Consider the following 25,398-nt stretch of genomic DNA (forward strand, 5'->3'; position numbering starts at 1 on the left):
AACTCTGGGGGATACGGTGAATAAGCTAAAGTCCCAAAAAGTTGACGTGTTCCTTTAAAAGTGGCCACATTTTAGCAACACCAACATAGAAAGCATAAAAATGGCATTTGTGTTGTTTATTTATTAATTTGTTGGATTATCAAATAAATAAATACTGCATGTATATGTGTGTGTGTTTAGCATTATTTAAAAAAAAATTAACAAAAAAAAAACTGTAAATCAAGGGGGAAAAAAGTCAAGAAAAGTCAAAGTCATTTAAATAGACTTTTTCTTGATGATTTTTAAATGCAAAATACATTTTGCAGGTAAATTATGTAATATTATTCATGAGATTGACAGTATTTTACGTTATAAGAATCAAGAAGAGGTAGATATTAAAACAGGCACGTTGTTTGGCGTTTTCTGCATCTTTTTCAATGTGCCTTTCTTTTACTCGAGGAAATCCCAGATATCTGTGGGCAAATTATGAGTGGCTGCCAAAACTAGAAGTGATTTGGACGTTGAAGGTAAGCCTTCAGCCTCAGAGCATATGGTGACATTTAGTTTAGGGAATTCTCTTCACAATTTTGTATGGACAACTTCAATTTGGGTCTCAAGTCCCAGCTGGAATTCAGGAAAGTGGGATATGAAGTAAAAGTTCACATGGGGAAATATCACATATTATGGCGTATTTCCCACTTCCTATAAACTCATGCACATGCTAACATCTAATTAGTGAATAACACCGCGCAGCATCATATTTGCTGAATCAAATCCAACACTTGTTTCTTACTAAATTTGTGGAGCTGATTCCAAAACTAGTGCCTATTTTGCTCTAGCACATTTGTGAGGTGAAGAAGTGTTGAATTATCCATTAATCACCAGAAAAACAGCTACGATGACATGATTCCTATCTTCCTCGAAGCCTGGTTACAACTATCAGTTTAATTCTCAGCCCATTTTCACATGTATGACATTTCTTTTTGCCTAACCCAGATTTCAAGGTTAGATAATGGCCAGTGACAGAAGATAATGCAAACATGATCCAGATACACACATCTGTGGGTGTTTTTCTACATCCAAATGTTACATATTACATATGAAAATTACATATTTTGTGGGAAAAAAAAGATTACTTATTTAAAAACTTGTGTTTATGTTCTTTGACAATTATTTGACAAATTTGACAAATATATTTGACAAATATATTGCTCGTGCTCGAACTCGTGCACACGTATCGTGCAAGAGACTTAATAAAGTGCAAGTTATTTTTCGCTCTTTGCTTAGGGGTAAAAAAAAGTTGGAAATGCTTTTGTAGAACGTAGAACGTGCCGTCAACACTGTTGAGAGTGATGTTTAGATGAATATGTAAATATATCTACGCTTTTGCTACAACAAAATTGACAGCGGTGAGAAAACAGCAGTTTAGAAAGCATGATTATAGCGATGTGGTTATATGTGCAAAAGCTCAGCAATTCATCGGCATCATGTCGACAGATGAGGTCATTCAAATTACACTCTTATGAAATTTTGATTATAAAATATATTTGAGACTATAGACTTTATAGACCTGACTATGTGGGACTACAGTTTGAGTGAATCTTTTTTCTTTGCATGACACATGGACTCTTTCGGCATTATCCTGAATATTGTATAAGCATTAGTTTCATGTGTCACTGAACTGAAGAGAGGCTCTCGGGAGCGTGCAAATGTCATCAAACATCCTGTTGATTTTCCCAGCAAAATGTCCCGAGTCCTTTACATAAAAATCAGTCTACAGGCTTTCATAGACAACCTAGGAAGTCTCGTTACATGTTGTTCACTCACTAGCAATAAAAAAGCAATTAATACGTGAACATTCTCACATACAGGTAAAACTCGAAAAATCTGAATATCGTGCAAAAGTTTGTGTATTTCAGGAATTCAAATTAAAAGGTGAAACTAATATATTTAGTATATATAGCTATATACATATGCATGATTATACCTTTCAGAGGGCCGACATTTCTGTATTTAAAATATTTTTTTTTTTGGTTTTAATGTAATATTCACATTTTCTGAGATTTTGAATTTGGGGTTTTCATAAGATGTAAGCCATAATCATCAACATTTTTGCACAATATTCAAATTTTTCGAGTTTCACCTGTATAACCCCTTTAAATCAAGTATTTGGACATATTTTTCAAGTCATTTGCAGATTGCCAGTTTAAAGACTTTTCTTAATCTTAAATGATATTTAACTGCTTTTGTTATTTTGATAAGTGCATTGCAGCTGCATTTTATATATATATATATATATATATATATATATATATATATATATATATATATATATATATATATATATATATATATATATGAATTATACATACAGTGTATACACATTATATGCATTCGGGCTGTCAATTTGATGCAGGGCTGTGTAATAATTGAATTTCTTTTACTGTATTTTTTGACAGAACAATTCTTCTTGTGTGCATGTACAGTTTGGAACGTCATGAAAGTCGTTAAATAATGACTGAATGTTAATTTGGGGTTGAATTATTTTTTGGATTCAATTAGATTGAATCAATTACTTGAACATGTCGAGTCTGCCTTGGGCTGGACCCAGTTGGATCTCAGCATCCATCTTGGCTTTAAGGGATAATTAATCTGCGTTTGGTCTGAAAACTCATTCATTATGCAGTATGAGGATGATGTGTTCATTAGATGGACTCGTGTTATGATTTTAAAGGGTAACCCGGCCATGACAACAGAAGCAGCTTGAAGGTCTTTAATCATGTTTGTTGGTTTGGTTGGAGGTGGTCTGGCAAGCGCTCAAAGAAGTTGGGACCCGAAACCGTCTGCCTTCCCGCCAAGACCTTTAATGTTTGCTTTGGCTGAGCGTTGCTCGTCTGTCCCGCCACGCTCTTCTCTGAAGGATCCTTTGTACGGTGCGGTCGGTCATGTCCGCGTGACACGCGCCCATATTAGTCTGGCAAAGCTGATAATGACAGACTAGATGGAGATAAAGACAACAGAGACTGGCCATGTTCCCTCAGCCTGACTCGAGCTATCAGAGGCGTTTCTGTGGGCTGAGTTTGTGTTGAGATGTTTGTTTAGACCGTCATGGCTGTGTCTCGATCCACTTTTCCTTTGATGTGTGATCAGGATATCATCAGCGCAAATTTGCGTTTATTGTGCATCTTCATTGCAGGTGCTAAAAAGTACATTATGGGAACTGATTATAGCATTATGAAATATATATCCAAATACAATAATTATTGTATTAAAATAATTTCATAGTGAAATTATAGTTAATGTTAAATATGATAAAAAAATGTTTTATTACAAAAAACTTTGTTATGGGTGTCTTTGGTTAGATTATTTTGTATATTGGAAAAAAAGGCTCTTATGTTTGTAAAAAGTAAGTATTTTAATATTGTGAGCCTTTTTGCAATGCATTCTGGGAATTTCTAGGGAGCAAATGCACTGGAGTGTTATTAACAATGGGGCAGCCCATAATGTCCAGCTCTCTGTAGTCCACTGAATGAGATTGAGACTGGTTTGTGTTTTCTCTTCTTTTGATAGACACACACATTCTCTGCACAGTAAAGCAATAAGCATGTTTTATTGGTTGCTTTGTTTCTATTTTGATTGCATCAGTCCCGTTCACATTAGAATCTAATTTTCTCCAAATCCCACTTTTGCATAGATGTATTTTAACAAACACAATTTTAAGATTTGTTGTGTTGTTATTGCTTGGTGTGGTTTTTCACTTTAAATAAAGGATTAGATAGTCTGTGGTGTTGCGGCTGGTTAAGACGATGAAAGGCAGTCAGAGTTGGAATAGTGTCCTTGAATCCTATGAGATTCACCCTGAAACTCTGATCTAATAGGCTGACATTCATAAAAAAAACATGTAATGGCAAATTTAAATGCAGAATGGATAAAAAGAGAGAGATTTTTCACACTGCAAGTTGGTTTTACGACCATTTAATGTTTTGCATTCAAATGCATTGCATTGATTCCTAAGAATTATTTTATTTTATTATTTTATGGGTTAGGTTTATGGTTATGGTTAGGGTTAGGTTTAGGTTTAGGTTTAGTTTAGGTTTTTTAATTTTTTATTACAACTCTCACAACCGTCACATTATGTAAAATAAGCTTCTTCTTTCTTTTACTTCCAAGATAACTACTATGATGATATATTTACATCATATTCAAAACATCACAGAAAACCAATATTAAAGTTTGTAAAGCATAAAATCATGTTCAAATATTTTTTTTTTTATTATTATTTAGTGGGGAACTGTTCTTTATTCGATGGTCTTAAAAGTAGACTTAATTTACTTTAAGCCAAATGTAACTTTGTTCTTTTAATGTCCTGGTGAAACAGTCTCCGAACAGATTTCATGAGCGAGACAGAAGCGGTGCGAATCGGATCAATGCTTCGGCTGGAGTCCAGCTCGCTTCTTTTCTCCCAGTAATGAAGTAATGGAGCACCTGAGCAAGATGTCTATATCTATAAAGACAGCGCAGCGTGTTTATCCTAACAGCCCGACATGTGCTGGAGTCCCGAGCTCGGTTTAGCAGTATCAGACCTCTGCTTCTGAACTCGCTGATGCTGAGCTGCTTTTGATGAGCACGTATATCTGATAGCGGATCGATGTGGATTCAGAAGCTGTGGCGCGATCGAACGCGACGTGAGAAAGAAGCCTGGACTTGATTAGTCCTGGAATTAGCAGAGAGCTCGGGTTTCCCCGTCTCGGCCCACGATTTGCGGTTCTTAAATGAGTCCGAGCGCTCTCTCGTTTTCGCCATCCCATCATTCTCTCCAGGGCCACGCTACATGATAAATGACTTATTGGGTGGCCACTGACAAAAGTCTCCACACACCAGCTAGGCAATAAACAACAATGATTATTGATTTTTCTATGCGCCTCGCCACAAAACAAAATGAACCAAAGTGACATGTGGTTTGTCGGGACTGGGCTTGAGGTTCTGCGAGCGGTGTGGGACGTCGGCAGTAAATTAGGCTGGAGGTGCTGGAGGTGAACGGGCTGGCAGAGAGTCTCTCGACGGGCCCCGGGACCCACCAGATGGCAGTGGCCATATGCAGGAGATCCCTGTGGCCAGGTACACTAATGAATACCATGGAGAGTTGCTCCAAGTTTTTTTGGCATGACTTTGTTCGCTGGGCATAATCAGATCCCATGGCTGCTTTTGCCGCAGCATGAAATCGTTTTTTTTTTTTTTTTAACCTATACTTTTTTAGAAATACCTGCCGTATTTTTTACAGAAGGTTTGTATGCGTCATGGCCAACTAATTCCCATGACATTTTCCAGCTGTGCAGGAAAAAATAATTCACTATCAGGGCTAAAAAAATATAGTTTTTTTTAGTTCAGCATGAAACTTTTTACTTCTAACTTGTTTAGGGTTTAATATGTTTTAATAAATAATAAAAATATCTATTTTTATTTTTCAGTAATATATTGTTTAATATTTATTAAATAATTAAATATTTTTATTTATATCATTTTTTATACTATCTTTATTTTATTTTGTATTAACTTTTTTGCATATTTATATATATATATATATATATATATATATATATATATATATATATATATATATATATATTTTTTTGTGCCAGGACAATAACAGAAAAACATATTTGTTATGTATTACAGGTTTTTTCACTTTTCCTCAAAAACTATTGGTAACAATTGATATTTTAATAATATATTATTATATTTTGTAATATTTATAATTAAATATGAATATTCAAAGAACTATTTACTAAATATTTACATATTTATATAATATAAATAATTTATTTCATATTTATATGTAATGTTTTTATATATATCTGTACTTTTTTTTAGCATTTTTTTACTTGTCAAAAACAATTGGTAACATATGTTTTGGATTATTAACAGGGAATTTTACCGCTCTAATATGACTTAAACTAGGTTTAATACAATAAGCTATAATCTATAAACTAGATAAATAAGCACTTTTGCTGTAAAATTATGCAGTATGCAAAAAATGATTGATTTTGTCTAAACATGATTGACTTTTTATTTATTTTTTGCTTCCAAGGTTTAACCATGATTACCATGATATGCTAGGCTGGAATTATATATATATATATATATATATATATATATATATATATATATATATATATATATATATATCCAAGCTTAAGAGTGAATACCAAGCAATTCTGATTTCCTAATTGGCTGTTTCTCTACATGAAATCTGTTTGTTTGAGCATCTACTATTTAGGATTAGTGTTGCTTTTCTTCTCTATTTCTAAATCAGTTTAAGACGGGACAGTGTGAACAGAACACCAGTCCAACTATCAGACAGAAAGCATTAACACGTTATGAAAATCAGTCTAATCTACATAAAAACTCATATACATAGAAGCTGTTCTCCAGTTATCTAGCGTGGTAGTTCAGTGTAAGTGTTGTGTTGTTGCTCGACTATGGTCATAATGTAATGAAACATGAAAACCCTGTCGGCTCAGATAAACTTCACAGAGAGAGAAATCCAATTCAAAAGCCACATACTGTATGAGCAGAAAACATCAGGAAACATCACGCCGTCCCCTCAGAAACACAGCGACTCGGTTCGGATCCACGGGGAGGTCTGGAAGACGGAGAGCTACGAGAGTTTGTCTTCTATTCAGCAATATAATCCCACCATCAATTACTTCCATTTACTCACTTTTAAGGGAAGCTAATTTGTCTTACACTACAATCAAACACTCATTATGTGAAATGTAATTACTGCCAGCTTGAGTTAAGATTCAGTTGTAATGATACCACTACAGATGCTTGCTTTCCAAAGCACACAATAGGCACTTTTCTGTTCCTGCGACGTCTTTGTGTTTGGTTTTGTTTTCACAGAGCTTATTTAACTTTGCACCACGTCACTGTACTTTCAACGTGACGGCCGTATCGCTAATTCGATTTGTTGGCTCCACTTGACGGCCTCTGCGTTGATGAATTGCACAGCTTATGAAATTAGGCAGTGCGAGGGAAAACTTGTTGCATGCGTGTTAAAGCGAAGCAAGAAGCTGACGTTAACGGATGACAGTGGCTCGTCTGATCTCATAGCTGGAGTGCTCATATACACATTATAAGCATATCTCACACTATATCCTGACACACTTCATCAGCGTTTGGGACTTTATCTTGATTGTCACAGAAAATAATTGTATCTCATCCCTCAGTAAATGCTTTACCAATAAATGAAGGTCCAGAATAAACAGACATTATATTATATTATATTATATTATATTATATTATATTATATTATATTATATTATATTATATTATATTATATTATATTATATTATATTATATTATATTATATTAATTACACTTTTTTACAACACATTTGTTACAGTATTAAGTTTATCTTTGTTAACATTAGTTAATACAAATACAACTGTTCATTATTAGTTCATGTTAGCTCAAATCTATTTAATAATATTAGCAAAAGCAAATTTTGATATTTAATAATATGTTAGTAAATGTTGAAATTAACTTTAACTAAATGAAAACTTGCTTTAAAATTATTTTTCATTTTTAGTTCATATAGTTAACTAATATAGTTAACTAATGTTAACAAATGCAACCTTATTGTAAAGGGTTACCATATTATATTATGTCATATTATTTCGAAATTGTATATACTATATTATTATTTTAATGTTTAATGTTTATTAAATATTTTAATGTTTTATGTATATTACTTAATCTTTATTTACAATATTTTTATTTTATTTTTTATAAACATTATCAGAAAATACAATTATATTATGTTATGTTATCTTTTTGGTGCAGATTGACAGTAAAGTTAGGCTAAAGTGTAAAGCAAGATTATTTGATACACACAACATTTAGTTTAAACTAACTTTTTGGCACACATTCACTCCCTCAGGATGATCTTATACTTGTTTCTACTGAATTATTGGATGTACAGCGGGTTTATTTGAGCTCTGTAAGTTTGGCCAAAGCTGTTACATTAAATTACTTTAAATTTGCTTAAAACTTGCACAGCGAGCAAATAGTAGAAATTGAATTTGCTAAAACCTTTTCCCAGAAAAATCCTGAAAACTGGGAACTATTGCAGGTTTTAATTTCTGTGCCAATCTCTGAGGAACCGCTTGCTCAGCTGCTGTATTTACTTCTATATAAATTTAATGTTGTGTTTATTATTTAGAAAAGTTTTACACTATCACTGTTGCTTTTATAAAGAGGAAATCAAACTTTCAGTTATATTTACTTCCAGCATGATTGGTCCAGGGAGATATTGGTCCATCAAAGAGATGCAAATTCACAACGATGCCCCGTGGAGGAAGAAGCTTGGAATCGTTTTATGAAGCAAGTGGCGCCGTAGAAATGTCTATTAACTCTATCATTTCTATAATGATGCAATAGAGAGTAACCATCAAAACAGGCGACTCCTGAGGAATAGAAAATAATGAGGAAAAAATAAGCAGGCTGTTTGGATATGATCATGTTGTTTTTTCAATTTGAAGTTATCCTCGGGGGGGTGAAGAGTTTCTGTTAATATGAGTTTTGGATTATTGATCACCTTTTAAAAAATGTAATTAGTAAAACAAAGTAGTACAAACTGATTTCATGTGCGCAACTCTCATGACGTCTCAAACTTTAGCATGTTGTGGGTGGTTAAAATTCTCTATGTTGTTCTGGTCTCTAGATATGACTCGTTCCCCTCTTCAGTTTTTTTTTTTTAGTTTTTTTTTTTTTTTAGTTTTTCAGCCATTTTGTATCCACTATAAATGCAGGAAAAGTTGCATGCCAAACTTTAAATATGCCATGTTATGTCATTTTACAAAGTCTTGAATTGGTTTTGTCCTCTACAAGAATAGGTTTTGATGCTTGAATGTTCAAAAAACACATTATTATATTGTTGCAGCTCCTCTCTTTCCAGTCGCTCCTGTGTGAGTTTCTCAAAAGCATCGTTAGCCAACAATGATTAGTTTCATGGAATTGTGTTGGTAACGATGGAACTTGTGAGCAGTTGGCTTTCTTCTTCTTCTTCTTCTTGAATTTTATTGGCGGTTGACAAACAACAAAATGGTGTATTTCCGCCACCAACTGGTATGGAGTGTGGATCAAGACGACTAACCCCCCCCCCCCTTTTTTTTTTTTTTTTTTTTTTTTTTTTTTATATATTCTCTCCCACAAATTAGATTCCTCAAGAAACTGAAGAATAAAAATATAACATTCATTTCTCGAGTTATTTTGCAGAATATACTTTGGTATAAATTGCATTTTTATCTTTTTTTAAATTATGAATTAACAACCTTCTTTCATTCTCATATTTCTGACAATGCATTAAAACATGTTCTACTGTTTCCTCTTGCCCACAATAATCACATCTTCCCGTATCATGTTTACCCATTTTATAAAGTGTACTATTTAATCTTGTGTGTCCAAATCTCACCCTTGATATTACTATTTCTTCTCTCCTGTTTTTCCCTGTAATTCTCATCTCTCCCACTTTCCTTTGAATTCTATAGAACCACCGACCTTTTTTCTCCTTATCCCACTGTTTTTGCCACCTTTCCTTTAGTCTCTTCTTGATAATACTCTTAATTTCATTCTTACTTAAAAGCAGTTGGCTTTGGTAAACAGAACTCTGTTTACTTCCTGTCTCTATGAAGCCCCTCCTTCTGAAAAGCACACTGTGCTCTGATTGGTCGGCTGGATCAGTGTGTTGTGATTGGTCGAGCGCTTAGAGTGTGTTTGGGATATGTCCCGCCCCTTACCATAACCGCCAGTTTCAACACACTACTAACTAACTCAACCAGGCCACGCCCCTTTATTCTGCATATTAATTATTTAAATGAGGAATATTGTGACGTGTTCGTTCCTGGAGGAAAACTCAAGACTAATGGAGGCGTTTCAGGGAGTTCAGAAACACTGACACTGATATAGAGAAGAACTCCTGCTGGAGGGACTCTATAAGTTAAGGGGTTTGCTTATTGTCTTAAACAAAAGAATGGGGAATAATAACATAATTAATTGTGCATGTCCATAGCAGAATGTTTCTGATTTATTTTCGAGGCCATTTCATATGTTTCTACTAATACATAGAAGATTGTGTGCAGTTGAATGTACCTTCAGTTGTGTAGTCCTTGAGATTTCAAGCATGCTCTCTGTTAGCAAACCTAATTGGTGAGTAAGCTAGTTTTATTGGCTTTGAGGTGGGAAGGAGAAATCACACAGCAGATTCTCTTCATTAGCTAACATGACAGAACTTTACCGCAGCAGTTAATCTGTCAAGCTCTTCGTCTGGTTGGATGTTGAATCTTTTGATGTAGAGAGCGTGTTCAATGTCGGTGAGCATCATTTGCACAGTATAAACCGATGTTTTTTGCTTTCATTATTGAGGATTATTTCTAAGTCTCCGATGCGTTTTGTGTTTCAAATGGTTTGATTCACTTTTTTTTTTTGCAACATTTTATTTATTTATTTTTTGTCGACAGCTCTGATGTGGTTGTGTGTGCGTCAGCAGAAGCCTTTTTTAATGTAATCCCTCTTGTATAATCACTGTATTTTAAATGCATCTTTAATCTGATTGGTGTTACTTTGCTATGCTTACTGTATATGTATTGCATTGCACTCTGATGATGATTGGCACAAATCCAGAAAGAGTGATATGAATCTTGTGACTTTGCTGATGTAAAATACTGTATGATATATGGATTTGACTTTTACATTTATCGCAACAAGATAAGATTAAAGCTAAATGGTATGCATAAATAACATTTTGTTCATATTTTTACATCAGATTAAAAATGTTAATACTGTATTTGCAGTCCATTTTTTCTCTGTAATGTGAAATGCGTGCCTTGAATGCAATGCGATCGCTTTGGATGAATGCATCTGGCAAATGCATGAATGTGAATTTATTTTCAAGTAAAACATGATATCAAGCAAGTTTTAAAATTTACACTAACATTCAAAAGATTTATTTATTTATTTGAAATAAAGATATGATATGAGCAAGGCATTAAATTGATCAAAAATGATTGTAAAGACAATAGACAACTTTTTTTTATATATATATATATATATAAAAGCTGTTCTTTTAAAACTCAAAGAATCCTGAAAAAAAAGGCATCACAATTTCCCCCCCAAAAATGAAGCAGCACAATTTGTTCAACATTAATAATAATAATAAGAAATGTTTCTTGAGAATGATTTCTGAAGGATAACTTAAGAGTAATGATGCTGAAAATTCAGCTTTGTATCACAGGAATAAATTGCAATTAAAAATATATTCACATATAAAACTGTTCCCTCACATATTTGACAATGTTACTGTTTTTACTGTATTTCTGATCAAACAAGCCTTGGTGAGCAGAAGAGTTTCAAAATCATGGTGTACGTTTTAACATTAATCATTTTTATATTTACCAGTCAGTTTCTCACAGGTAAATATGACTTTGATTAGCAATTCCAATGCACAAACTATTGATATTTCTGGCTCAGCCATAGTTTGTAGTGGGCAATGACTCTATGGGCTCTTCTGGCGGGACTGATCTTGTATTGCGTGTCTTTGGTAAATGGACTCTGTCTCTCACTGGCATTTGAACACCAGCGGCACTCGCTGGAGCTTCTCATCATTTCCAGCTAATTACAAAGCTGCGCTTCAATCACGCTCCGTGCTCGAGGTTCCAGAGATAACCATCCACAACGATCTGCCACATCTGTGCCGAGATAGACCAGAGAGACGGAGGAAAATGAAAGAAAATGAATAACTTAACGTCTTGGAACGGTTTGTGAAAACCTCATGTTTATTATGACCTCACCTCGACATGCTTAAAAACACTTTGGGTTGAAGCCAATGTAACGACAGGCTTTTCTTCAGTTATTTTGCCCTCATGAATTACTTCTATCTTTTTAAGATGAAATATGGGGGCTGCGTCTGTCACTATCTGTGACGGGCTCATCTGACACAAACCAGCTGTTGGCACACGGTAAGGCGAACGATCAACAGAAAGCGTCTCATGAGCTGAGAAATGTTTATTGTGCTTGAGAATTCTGCTGACCCGCTGGAAGACTTCAGTGCATTTCATTTCATCGTGAAGCTCGGGAGACTTAGGGTGGGTTATTCGCACTTGTAGTTGGTTCTCTTGGTTCATTTGTTCCGGAACGGTGTGTGTTCACTCTTGACATGTTTGGTTGGATTAAACCGAACCCTGGTGAGATTGCTTTATGAACCACACTAACCAAACCCTTAGTGGACTTCTTCTTCATGTTTTTTGTTTAAATATCACCTTTGTCTCAGATGTTTCTCCTAAAATTATTTTGGAGAAATAATAAATAGACACAAATGAGTCAAGAGTAGTTAGAGTATAGAGCTATACAATGGATATTGAGCATTTTAATGTTTCTTGAGCAGCAAATCAGCATATTAGAATGATTTCTAAAGGATCATGTGACACTGAGTAATGATGCTGAATATTCAGCTTTGATCACAGGAATAAATTACAGGTAACAGTCATTTTAAATTGTAATATTATTTCACAATATTACCATTTCTACTGTATTTTTGATCAAATAAATGCAGACTTTTTTTCAAAAACATAAAAAAAAACTTTTGACCAGTAGTGTAAGTATCAACTTATTTCTTCTAAAAATCCATTCAAGGAAAGCAAAAAATGGGCACAATGATTCACATGCATTAAGCATTTTCTCCATTTAACGTCATTGTCATTGCTGTCTTGGCGAAACATTTGAGTATTGAAGAGATCTCATTTGCAATTTTACTTTAAAATGGGGAAAATCTTTACAATGTTTTGAAATACCCTTAACCAACCACTTCCAGATATTGAAAGCATGCATAATGTTTGACGAGACTTAAAAGGGATTGAACTTTAATGTGAAAAAGTCACAACAATGAATATTGAGTCTTATAATGTCCGTTTCCTATTATCCGCACCAAAGACGTGTTCAGATACGGCCGTTCATAAATTGCACAATTTCTCGCTCATTACATTTAAAAGCGAGTAGACTCACGAGAGACACAAAATCGCACACTGGCCTCAAAATATTCTCAGTGCAGAAGTCAATTTATATATACTCGAAAATAAGCGCTAGTATCTGCCTCGCTCGGTATGTAATGGTCTGATATTACTTTTCAAATCAGCTGGCTGTAATGAGAATGAGATATTTTCTCCTAGGCTGCCATGTCATTACCAACACACTCTTGTTTGTCACTTTTGCTCACTGCAAGCAACTTATGATTCCCCGCCAACATTTGAGGTGATTTTAAATGTATCATTAGCCCACAGTTTGGCAATTCGTCTATACATTATGTTGTCCCTGGATCCACTCGTGCCAGAAGCGCTTTGGCTGTGGTTTAGAGGCGATGCAGTGTTGGTCTGGCTCACTGCATGTTTAATCCAGCAATATTGGGGAGAGTTTTACTCATGAAGTTTAATGCTGAGATGGTGCAAAATGCAAACTGGACAGATTGACTAGAGGGATGCTATTTATACTGTAAAAGTGTGATTGTTGGGTTGCAGAAAGAATTCGGTGCTCTTAAAGGGATGGTTCGGAGTAAAATCAACCTAGGGTCCTTTGCACCATGACCTCGAGCCAAACACCTCCCAGAAGCCTTTTTCCCCTTGGTCGAACATTATTAAAGTTAGAGCTTATTTAAAGATATCAGCCGGATGGCTTAGTGCAGGCGCTAATGGATCCAATGATGTATCTGGTAAATTACCGCACTAATAATGCCCAGAATGACACCAAACTTCTACAGTAGTACAAATAGGTTCTGTACTTATAAAACAAGGCATTGGAAAGTTTGTAAGTACAAACTTACGGGCTTTTCCCAAATCACGGAAGTGACCTCGACGTCCGGGTTAGCGGTAGCATTAGCCATCAGACAAGTGTTATTTAAATAAACTCCTGATGTACTTACAAACTTTCCAATGGTCGCTCGAGGTCATGGTGCAAAGGACCCTAGGTTGATTTTACTCCGAACCATCCCTTTAAGAACTCAGATAAGAATACTGCTTAGACTAGAGCTGCATGTATTCATTAAGACATCCACCAACACGACTCCTAAATGACAGCAATTTGCCTGTGTCTATTAAACCTTTTACTAAATCACACCTGGAACATTCAGATCTGTGTTTCCGCTGCCGCTGACCCAGAGAGAGCAGTTATCATGTACAGTATAGGTATAACACCGCTTCACAAACAGTCTTCTCAATCACAGTTTCATTATGTCTGTGTTACAAATATTCATATTATCACCGAAGGCTACTAAGATAAAAGTTTATAGTTCAGATATAAACATTGATGTCTACAATAGTGATCAAAATAGAGCAAATCACCTTTTGAGAGTAATGTGATGCTTATAATAACGATTATATCGATTACATCCTTACACCAGTAGGTGTGAGCCAATGAATCATTCATTCGAGATTCGTACAAAAACACTGAATAATCCAGTAATGAAACAAGTGATGTCTGTATGAGTGAGTCATTTACTCATTCATTCAAGAGATTAGTTAAAAAAACACTGTGATGAAACAAGTGAAATATTTATGAGTGAGTCATTGAATCATTCATTGAAACTGCAAAAATGCTGATTCAACCAGTAATGAACAAGTGAAGTCTTTATGAGTTGGCCATTGAATCATTCATTCAAGAGATTCTTTCAAAAACGCTGAATCATCCAGTAATGAAACAAGTGAAGTCTTTATGAGTTAGTCACTGAATCATTCATTTAAGAGATTTGTTTAAAAACGCTGAATCATCCAATAATGAAACAAGTGAAGCCTTTATGAATGAGTCATTGAATCATTAATTCAAGAAATTAATTCAAAAACACTGAATCATCCAGTGATGAAACAAGTGAAGTCTTTATGAACGAGTCATTGAATCATTCATTCAAGAGATTCATTCAAAAACGCTGAATCATCCAGTAATGAAACAAGTGAAGTCTTTATGAACGAGTCATTGAATCATTCATTCAAGAGATTCATTCAAAAACGCTGAATCATCCAGTAATGAAACATGTGAAGTCTTTATGAACGAGTCATTGAATCATTCATTCAAGAGATTCATTCAAAAACACTGAATCATCCAGTAATGAAACAAGTGAAGTCTTTATGAACGAGTCATTGAATCATTCATTCAAGAGATTCATTCAAAAACACTGAATCATCCAGTAATGAAACAAGTGAAGTCTTTGAGTGCGTCATTGCATCATTCATTCAAGAGATTTGTGTAAAAACGCTGAATCATCCAGTAATAAAACACATGAAATATTATAAGTGAGTCATTGAATCATTCATTCAAACCGATTTTTTAAATAATTAATTCAGATTAATTAAACATTTTTAAATAGACTGCTGCAATTAACAACTGATATTAAAGAAATACACACTCTTAGTATAAATCATGTCTTGGGATTTTTTTTTTTCAGTGTAGCTTTAATTTGATTTGACTTTATTATTGAAAAAAAAAAAAAATCCTGTTTCACATAGATGCTTCACATTATGCTTCATTTTTATGCTTGCTTGAACCTGGTGTAGACTTTTTCTCGACAGGGAAGCTATTTAAAACATCACACTGAACATATTGTAATGTAATACAGCCTGTCAAGCATGAATTTCAAAAATAGACGGGAAATACATTCTCACACTGACAGTCAGACAAGTTTTCTGCTTGTTTGCAGTCATTAAAAAGCACGAGTGGAGGAAGTTTGAGGACGGCTCTCAAACATCCATCTGTCGCTTTGACGTAATTAAAGATGTCACATCCAGCGGCGACATGCACCATTAATTTCAGTTGGTGCACCTTCACATCCTCTGTGCGCTTTGGGAAATCACACATCGCAGCTCTGGCTTAATGAAGCGTGTTTGATCTGGTGTGATGAGCTCCGTGTCTCCCGGTGCGGCCGTGTGAAATATGTCCTTCTCCCGTCCCACAGGTGAACATCTGCGGGTTTGTTCCCAAGGCTACACCTGCTGCACTTCAGACATGGAGGACAGGCTCGGCCAGCAGAGCAAACTGGATTTCGAGAAATTAGTGGATGGGAGCAGCCACACCATACGGACAGTGTTTACCTCCAGACATAAAAAGTTTGACGGTAAGTGTGCAACATTTGGTTTTGATTTGTGCTCTCTATCCCAACATTATTGTCCAGGCTTTTGGTTCAATGACTTTTGGTTTGTAAATAAACATATGCAATGCAAAGATATTGTATTTTCATATAGAAATGATGTCTAGAATGACACCTGGCTGAGTTCAACTTGGAAAAAGAGAACAAAGAAACAAATCTTTGAAGTTTTGAAAATGTTTAGTGATAAGTCAATTTTGTGAACGAATCATTCTGAGTCAGATCTTTTGAATGAATTGTTTGTGGAAAACTGAACTTGCAAATGAATCTTGGTTCAGTAAAGTAAAGTAAAAAAAAAAAAAAAAAAGAGGTTAAAAACAAATCTGTTGAGTCCGGTCTCTTGAGCTATTGTGTTAAGAGATTCATTGATGTTCAAACAAAGTGATCTGCCCTAAAAAGTCAAATTTGTTTTGTCTACTTTGTTGCTCATGAATAACTCAAGCTTCTAACTGTCAAGGCAAAATAAATATAAAGTCTGGTCGATTTGAAGTTGCTTATGAAGCTTTGAAGATCAATTGTTTACCAGTAGGAAACTGTGTCCGAATCAGAACTTTTGGTCTTTTGAATCAGTTCAGAACACCGGTTTAAATGATTCATTTACAAACTGCTCACTGAAAAGTTAAAAATGAAAAGAAATATATGAAGCTACTTAAAGCAGAAATAACCCAAATGTGTTGCAAAAGGTCGATTATGCAGCGATGGTCAACTTTTCTAAAGTGATTTCTATGGGTAATTTGTGTCTTTTGATAAGGAAAGCACTGGAGCTGTGTTCTGTTGAAGTGGCGAACTGGACTTGTTTGTGGAAATATATGCTCTGACTCACTTGTAATCTACTTTTGCAGTCACTGAAATGTTCTTGTGTGTTTTTTTTGTTTTTGTTTTTTTAATTAGAGCTGTTAAGTATCTACTTTTTAACCTTGTTATGACTTCCTTTAGGGGTTCAGACCTTAATTATGCGGGTCAGACACCCTCCAAACCGCCACTATAATTCGCCTGGAAACCATGTAGCTCTGACTAATTATATAGTTTTTGAAATGCTGTAATGAAGGAGAGCTATGGAGTACATATTCACAGGTTATGTGAAGGTTAATATTAGCGCTCTCGAAAGTTGGTGATTTGCATGTAGTGTGGAAGGAACTTTGCTGTTGAGCAAATCGTGTGACTTAAATGAACTTTGCAGTGATCTTAGAAGACCAAGCTCATATGGATTTACTTTTTATATAGTTTGCATGTACTATATATATGTGTGTGTGTGTGTGTGTGTGTGTGTGTGTGTGTGTGTGTGTGTGTGTGTGTGTGTGTGTGTGTGTGCGCGTGTGTGTGCACTGAAAAAAAACAATATTTTGAAAAACAATATTTGAAAAAATTGTGTGAGACACTATACCTACATTTCAGAAATTATGTGTTACATGAACGCAGAGACCTAGACAATACACATTGAAGATAACATTTGATGGATGGTTTTTGTGTGTGGATGTGTCATTTTGAGTAGAAAATGTCCAAACTCCAAATGTCACAAAATGGCAAGTTACTAATCCTAACAACAAAAGCAATGATAAAACAGTGTAAATTCAGCTGGAAAACTGTGAAAAATCAACCTCATTAATTTTTCAAGGCCTAGTGCATGATGGGAACACCAGTATCAGAAAAGTTGAGTAATTTTACTTAATTTGATAACGTTGATATTTATGCTTTCATTTCTACGCGCTTGAATTGAGTACTAATATAGAATTTACTTTGTTTTTTTTATTTTTTATTATTGCCTGAACTAACTTTTTCATGTAAATTACATTGTTTTTTCTCTGTAGTATTTACTTCAACACAAAATAAGTTTTATCAGTGTGTATATAAAGAGTAAATACTGTAAAAAGCATATTGCTCATTGTTAGTTAATGTTAACTAATGCATTTAATAATGTTAACTAATGGGACCCTATTGTAAAGTCTTACAGTATTTATCATCAATAAATCCAGTTTCTTTCAATCTCATCCATTTCAACTAATTAGATATTGCTTGTTCCTGAAAATATTATGTAAACCAAATCAACTAGATGCACATATATATATACACACTGTAAATATATATATATATATATATATATTTTTTTTTAATGCAGAAATCTTAGCTGTTTCATAACTGTTTAATGTATGTATGAGTGACACATATGCATCACATTAGGGGTATTAGTTTATGTTAAAACTGTGTAATCCAAGTTAATGGTAATTGTATTTGCAATTCAAATAGATACTCTTAAATGTAAGACTTTTTTTTTTTGAGTGTACAGACCCATGCAATGAATGTGAATAGTAGCTCAGATGAGAAATGTTTGATTTCATAATGAGATCTCTGACTTTTGAAGTCTGTTGAAACTCTCTTTTGCAAATGCTGAAAAAAAAAAAAAAAATTCAGCCAATTTCATTGCTATCCGAGAAGCATTAGAGCTGTTAAAGAGATCTCATATGTGATTTTCTTTCGCTCCTATGAGAGTGTGAACGGAGTATCTCAGTGAACGACTGCGAGACGAATCCCTCCGCTGGTTTGCACACTGGTGTTCCTGAGAGACGAGGACGTGTCATGCTGGAAGTTTCTACGCCAACCTGTATGCAAACCAACCCACAGCAATCCTGTGACATAACAAACCCTTCACGTTGAGTTACTGCCCGCTGATAACCTACATTATTTTTCTCTGACGGCTCCAAGTCCACTCCAAACGTGTTTTCCTGCCCACCTCTCAGAGAGCTTGTGTTGAACTCACCAGCGCTGAGACTTTGATGAACATAGCTGGCCTACACCGCTGACTGTTTGTTAATTACGCCGGCGAGCTGCGATAGAATCTGATTATAGATGCTGTTTTGGGCCAAAGGAATTTTCATTAATAGTGAACAGAACCATTAATACTTAAGCAGTGCCATTAATAAATGAAATATACAGGCATTATGGCTTTTCAGCCATTTAAACATGAAAAGTTTTGTAGACGAAATCAAACCCATTCACAGTACCGGTATTAATTATGTTCGGCTTTTAAATGGATAATATGTTTACACACTTAGTTGACTGCATTAGCATTAATTAATAATTAGCATATCAGCATGTAATAATTTGGGCCTGTGATGAAGGTGTCGTGTGATTAATGCTGTTTTATGGTTATTCAATTCTAGTCACATAGTGTTTCATGAAAATGTGTCTTCGGAATATTTCACCTCAAACTTAAGAAAATAAAAGGTTGTATTTTGCACTCAGACCATTTGAGGTCATTTAATGAGGAATTAATTGTTCCCTTATAAAAGGCTAAACATATGATATACATTAATGTAATGCAAAATCAATAATGATTTATTATTTAACTTAGTGTTTATTTTACTGCCTTTATGTTTATAAAGAATAAAATATTTTGGGTTAAATTAGAACGTTTGGGTGAAAATTGTCATAAAATAATGCAAAAAAATATCTTTACAAGTTTTTATTGTACAACCTTTATTTTTGATTTAAACATAAACTTAGTGAAATGTACTACATTAAAATATTTAAAATATATTTAATGAATAAAAATATTTGAATCATAATCATGCTACGCTAATGATTATTAAAAGAAAAAATAATTAAAGTTTGATTTTATTACAGTGACAAGAGTTAGAGCTTAAACGTCATAAAACAATGGCAAAAAAAAAAAATCAAAACCTTAATTTTTATATTTCATTGTCTTTATACTAAATACATGGTGTATGCATTTATATCATATTGATTTTTAAGTTAAATGAGACCGTTTAATGTTTTAATGACATCCATCCAATTAGTAAACGCATGAATGTACGCTTTTATCTCTGAGACGAATATCCTGCGCTGTTCATACACACATCTGTATTATTGAACGACTCTCTTCTCATCTGAAGTCAGGTCGTAGAGCGAGGCTTTCTTTATCATCTCCAGCTCATGGTTTGCTTGTCTTCCTGCCTTTATCTCCGAGGGCAGGTGTATCTGACAGAGACCCACACACTTAAACACACACAAACAAGCGCATATACACACGACTTTATTTATCACTCTGATAGGCACCGCAGATTTGGCAGCTAATCCCCAGAAACACCTTCAGCTCGGCGGGATAAATATCGATCGGTCCGCAGTATCTCTTTTCCTAAAAGCCGAACCGTCACGTGATGAATGGATCTCTTTTTGTACTCCGTTGGCTGTGAAGTGAAGTTAGTCAAGTCCATCCGCTTTCCCTGAAGAGCACGGTCTCACAGAAACTGATGTGAACTGCAGATTGTAAACTGTTTCGTCAGTTTGCAGTGATGGGTCGATTATTTACAGTATGTTTCAAAAGTGCATGACACAATTATAATTAGTAATGAAATCTGTTACACATTATAATGTGTAATCTGTATCAAAACACATTTTAGGTAACATTATCGGATTACTTTTGGATTACTTATAGATTACTTTTGACTTGATTTGTTAATCACATTGATATGAATAAGAATATTGTATCATATTGATATAAAAAAGTACAAATAGAATGAATATATATATATATATATATATATATATATATATATATATATATATATATATATATATATATATATATATATATATATATATATATATATATATATATATATATATATATATATATATATATATATATATATATATATACATACACTCACCTACAGGATTATTAGGAACACCTGTTCAATTTCTCATTAATGCAATTATCTAATCAACCAATCACATGGCAGTTGCTTCAATGCATTTAGGGGTGTGGTCCTGTTCAAGACAATCTCCTGAACTCCAAACTGAATGTCAGAATGGGAAAGAAAGGTGATTTAAGCAATTTTGAGTGTGGCATGGTTGTTGGTGCCAGACGGGCCGGTCTGAGTATTTCACAATCTGCTCAGTTACTGGGATTTTCACGCACAACCATTTCTAGGGTTTACAAAGAATGGTGTGAAAAGGGAAAAACATCCAGTATGTGGCAGTCCTGTGGGCGAAAATGCCTTGTTGATGCTAGAGGTCAGAGGAGAATGGGCCGACTGATTCAAGCTGATAGAAGAGCAACTTTGACTGAAATAACCACTCGTTACAACCGAGGTATGCAGCAAAGCATTTGTGAAGCCACAACACGCACAACCTTGAGGCGGATGGGCTACAACAGCAGAAGACCCCACCGGGTACCACTCATCTCCACTACAAATAGGAAAAAGAGGCTACAATTTGCACAAGCTCACCAAAATTGGACAGTTGAAGACTGGAAAAATGTTGCCTGGTCTGATGAGTCTCGATTTCTGTTTAGACATTCAGATGGTAGAGTCAGAATTTGGCGTAAACAGAATGAGAACATGGATCCATCATCCTTGTTACCACTGTGCAGGCTGGTGGTGGTGGTGTAATGGTGTGGGGGATGTTTTCTTGGCACACTTTAGGTCCCTTAGTGCCAATTGGGCATTGTTTAAATGCCACGGCCTACCTGAGCATTGTTTCTGACCATGTCCATCCCTTTATGACCACCATGTACCCATCCTCTGATGGCTACTTCCAGCAGGATAATGCACCATGTCACAAAGCTCGAATCATTTCAAATTGGTTTCTTGAACATGACAATGAGTTCACTGTACTAAAATTGCCCCCACAATCACCAGATCTCAACCCAATAGAGCATCTTTGGGATGTGGTGGAACGGGAGCTTCGTGCCCTGGATGTGCATCCCACAAATCTCCATCAACTGCAAGATGCTATCCTATCAATATGGGCCAACATTTCTAAAGAATGCTTTCAGCACCTTGTTGAATCAATGCCACGTAGAATTAAGGCAGTTCTGAAGACGAAAAGGGGTCAAACACAGTATTAGTATGGTGTTCCTAATAATCCTTTAGGTGAGTGTATATATATATATATATATATATATATATATATATATATATATATATATATATATATATATATATATATATATATATATATATATATATATATATATATATATATATATATTTTTTTTTTTTTTTTTCAACACCATGAACTCCATTAAAGATCATATTACGCCAGGGTTTGCCAACCTTGGGTTTACGAAGGAACTGCAGGGGGTTTGTAAATTTATATAGCTAATTAGTAATTAAATCATAAAAATAAAAACAATCTAAATAAAAAAGTTTGCACAAAAACACCTAAATAAAACACAAAGAAATGTGCACTTTAAATGAAATCATAAAACTACGAACATGCTATATGTTGTTAAACTATTCACTTAATTAATTACTTTTAATTTTCCCAATTAAAAGACTTGAACGTACATAACTTTCCATTGTAAAAAAATAATAAAAAAAGTTGCTGCCTTAAATTACATTAAACTGACTTAAAAAAATTAGTTGAATCTCGTATAACTTGAAAATCGCTTAATTTACAGTATATTGGTGAGTTAAAGCAATGTGTACTAAAAAAATATGTTGTCATAACATATTTTTTTACAGATGGAAAAATCATTAAATTATGAGCAGCCGCCATTGTGCGAATAACATGCAATCTATAAAAGAAGTAACTTTAATCTGGTTATAAGCATTTTAAAACGATCTATTTTCATGCACTTATTTTTTTTTTTGGAATCTGATTACATAATCCAGATTACATATAATCAGTTACTAGAGAAGTCATTGATGATTCATTGTAGCGAATCGGTTTTGCTTTAATTAATCACATTTGAGATTTGTGCATGGCGCTGATCTTGGACAGATCTCAGACGTTTGATGGTTTTTATGGTCATGAATGTGAATTGTCGGATGGAGGGCTTCTCTCCGTACGGCTGCCCACTCTGCCAGCCTGGGAAGCAACATTCGTCCTTTATCTTCCAGCGCTTTTGCCTCCTCCTAGGGATTTGATCCTTCATCCATTTTCCATGCCCTCATTTTTTCATTCCTTTGCTATTTATAGGACCCTATTTAGAAATTCTTTAACTCCCACTTTTTGATTACCGCCTCGGCCTCCTATGGGGCCTTGTGTTTTTTTTGATGCATTATTGAAAAATCCTGATGCCGTTAAGGCTTTTGAAAGGCTGCGGGATTAAGTCTGAATTGGAACGCCAGGTTTTTTTTTTTTTATTCTCTATCTGTCTTTTAAACACATTATGTGTAACATTGGTGCTTTTACGAAATAACTAACGAAAATGACTTTGTAGCTGTAGTGGATGTAACTAAACGATTCGCCATTCAAATAAACAACAATGTGCATCACTGCTAATGTTTTGTAATGTCTCTTCTGCTCACCGAGGCTGCATTTATTTGATCAGAAATACTGTAAAAACTGAAATATTAAAATAACTGTTTTCTATTGTAATATATTTTAACATGTAATTTATATCCTGTGATCAAAGCTGAATTTTCAGCATCATTGCTCATTCAGTGTCACATGATCCTTCAGAAATCATTCTAATATGATGATTTGCTGCTCAATGAACCTTTCTGATAATTATCAATGTTGAAAACAGTTGTGCTGCTTAAAATCGCGTTGCGATAATCCCGTGATCCATTGCACCAAGATCTATCCACAATGGGAGATGAGTCAAGGCTTCCATAGATGACGCAGATGAGAAACATTCATCTCTCTCGAAGCGGCCGTCCATTAGGCCGCATTACTCCTCTTTTAATACATTAGTCGGGTTCAATCTCCCACTTTGCCTCATCCTGACCTGTTTTTAAGCATAGCTCGATGAGTAACTCTTTAGGATTAGACAAATGCGGGCACTTTGCTCAGTGTGGGAGAGCCAGTGAATCACAGATGTTACTGGGGGGGAAAGCCACAAAGGATTGATTACATCAGAGCGAAAAGCTTCTTTCTTTGATTCTGGTCACCCTCACAGACTCGACAAATCTTGTGCTCTTTTCCCAGCAGGACGGCTTAAGGGAGAAAGCAAATTTTTCACAAAGTACAGGTTTCAACATCACTCACTTTTTAATTCCGCACAGCTCAAGTTTGGAGGAGCTGGCGTGGTGAAACTTGCAATGGCATTAAAACTCTGTGAAATATCAAAGCCGGTGGGTGTTCAAGGGTTGCGACTATTCCCAATACTAATGTTCTGCCTAAAAGTACTTTTCAAAACTGTCATATTGAGTCAATATATTATTATTTTATTTTATTTTATTTTATTTTATTTTATTTTATTTTATTTTATTTTATTTTATTTTATTTTATTTTATTTTATTTTATTTTATTTTATTTTATTTTATTAATTTTTTTATATTGTATTTATTTACTTATTTATTTATTTAGATGTTTATTGTGAATAAGTGGATGGATTTTATTTGAATATATTTCTAAGTATTAATTAATTAATTAATATATACACAGCGGGGGTAATAAGTATTGAACACGTCATCATTTTTCTCAGTAAATATATTTCCAAAGGTGCTACTGACATGAAATTTTCACCAGATGTTGGTAACAACCCAAGTAAGCCATATATACAAAGAAACAAACAAAAATAAGTTCAGAAATTAAGTTATGTGTAATAATGTGAAATGACACAGGGAAAAATATTGAACACATGAAGAAAGGGAGGCGCAAAAAGGCATGGAAAGCCAAGACAACTGCTGAAAACTTACAGTAATTAAAAAGCAATCCAGCCCCCTTTCAGTGGAAATTAATAACAGCTGGTTCAGTCCCAAATGATGGCCTACAAAAAGGTCTCATTGCCAAGGTGTCACACAAGACACATCTCATGATGGGTAAAAGCAAAGAGCTGTCACAAGACCTTCGCAACCTAATTGTTGCAAAACATAATGATGGCATTGGTTATAGGCGCCATTCTACGCTTCTGAATGGTCCAGTGAGCACTTTTGGGGCCATAATACGGAAGTGGAAAGACAATAATTTCACCATAAATTTGCCTCGACCAGTGCTCCTCGCAAGATTTCTGACAGAGGAGTGAAAAGAATAATCAGATGATTGCTTTTTAATTACTGTAAGGTGTCAGCAGTTGTCTTGGCTTTCCATGCCTTTTTGCGCCTCCCTTTCTTCATGTGTTCAATACTTTTTCCCTGTGTCATTTCACATTATTACACATAACTTAATTTCTGAACTTATTTTTGTTTGTTTCTTTGTATGTATGGCTTACTTGGGTTGTTACCAACATCTGGTGAAAATTTCATGTCAGTAGCACCTTTGGAGATATATTTACTGAGAAAAATGATGATGTGTTCAATACTTATTTCCCCCGCTGTATATATATTTATGTATACATGTATACATGT

The 25,398-nt window shown here is 34.6% G+C and overlaps 1 protein-coding gene across 2 annotated transcripts in view; it reads left to right on the forward strand.

Moving 5' to 3' along the window:
- gpc6a (glypican 6a) overlaps positions 1-25,398 on the forward strand; it is a 223,758-nt gene that overhangs the window by 33,290 nt on the left and 165,070 nt on the right. For both annotated transcript variants that reach the window (XM_081362083.1, XM_081362084.1), the window contains exon 2: positions 15,971-16,129. In XM_081362083.1, the coding sequence (XP_081218209.1) occupies positions 15,971-16,129 (159 nt within the window). The remainder of the gene's footprint in view (positions 1-15,970; positions 16,130-25,398) is intronic.

This window comes from Scardinius erythrophthalmus (assembly GCF_964197995.2).
Source record: "Scardinius erythrophthalmus genome assembly, chromosome: 3".
Classification (NCBI taxonomy): Eukaryota; Metazoa; Chordata; class Actinopteri; order Cypriniformes; family Leuciscidae; genus Scardinius; species Scardinius erythrophthalmus.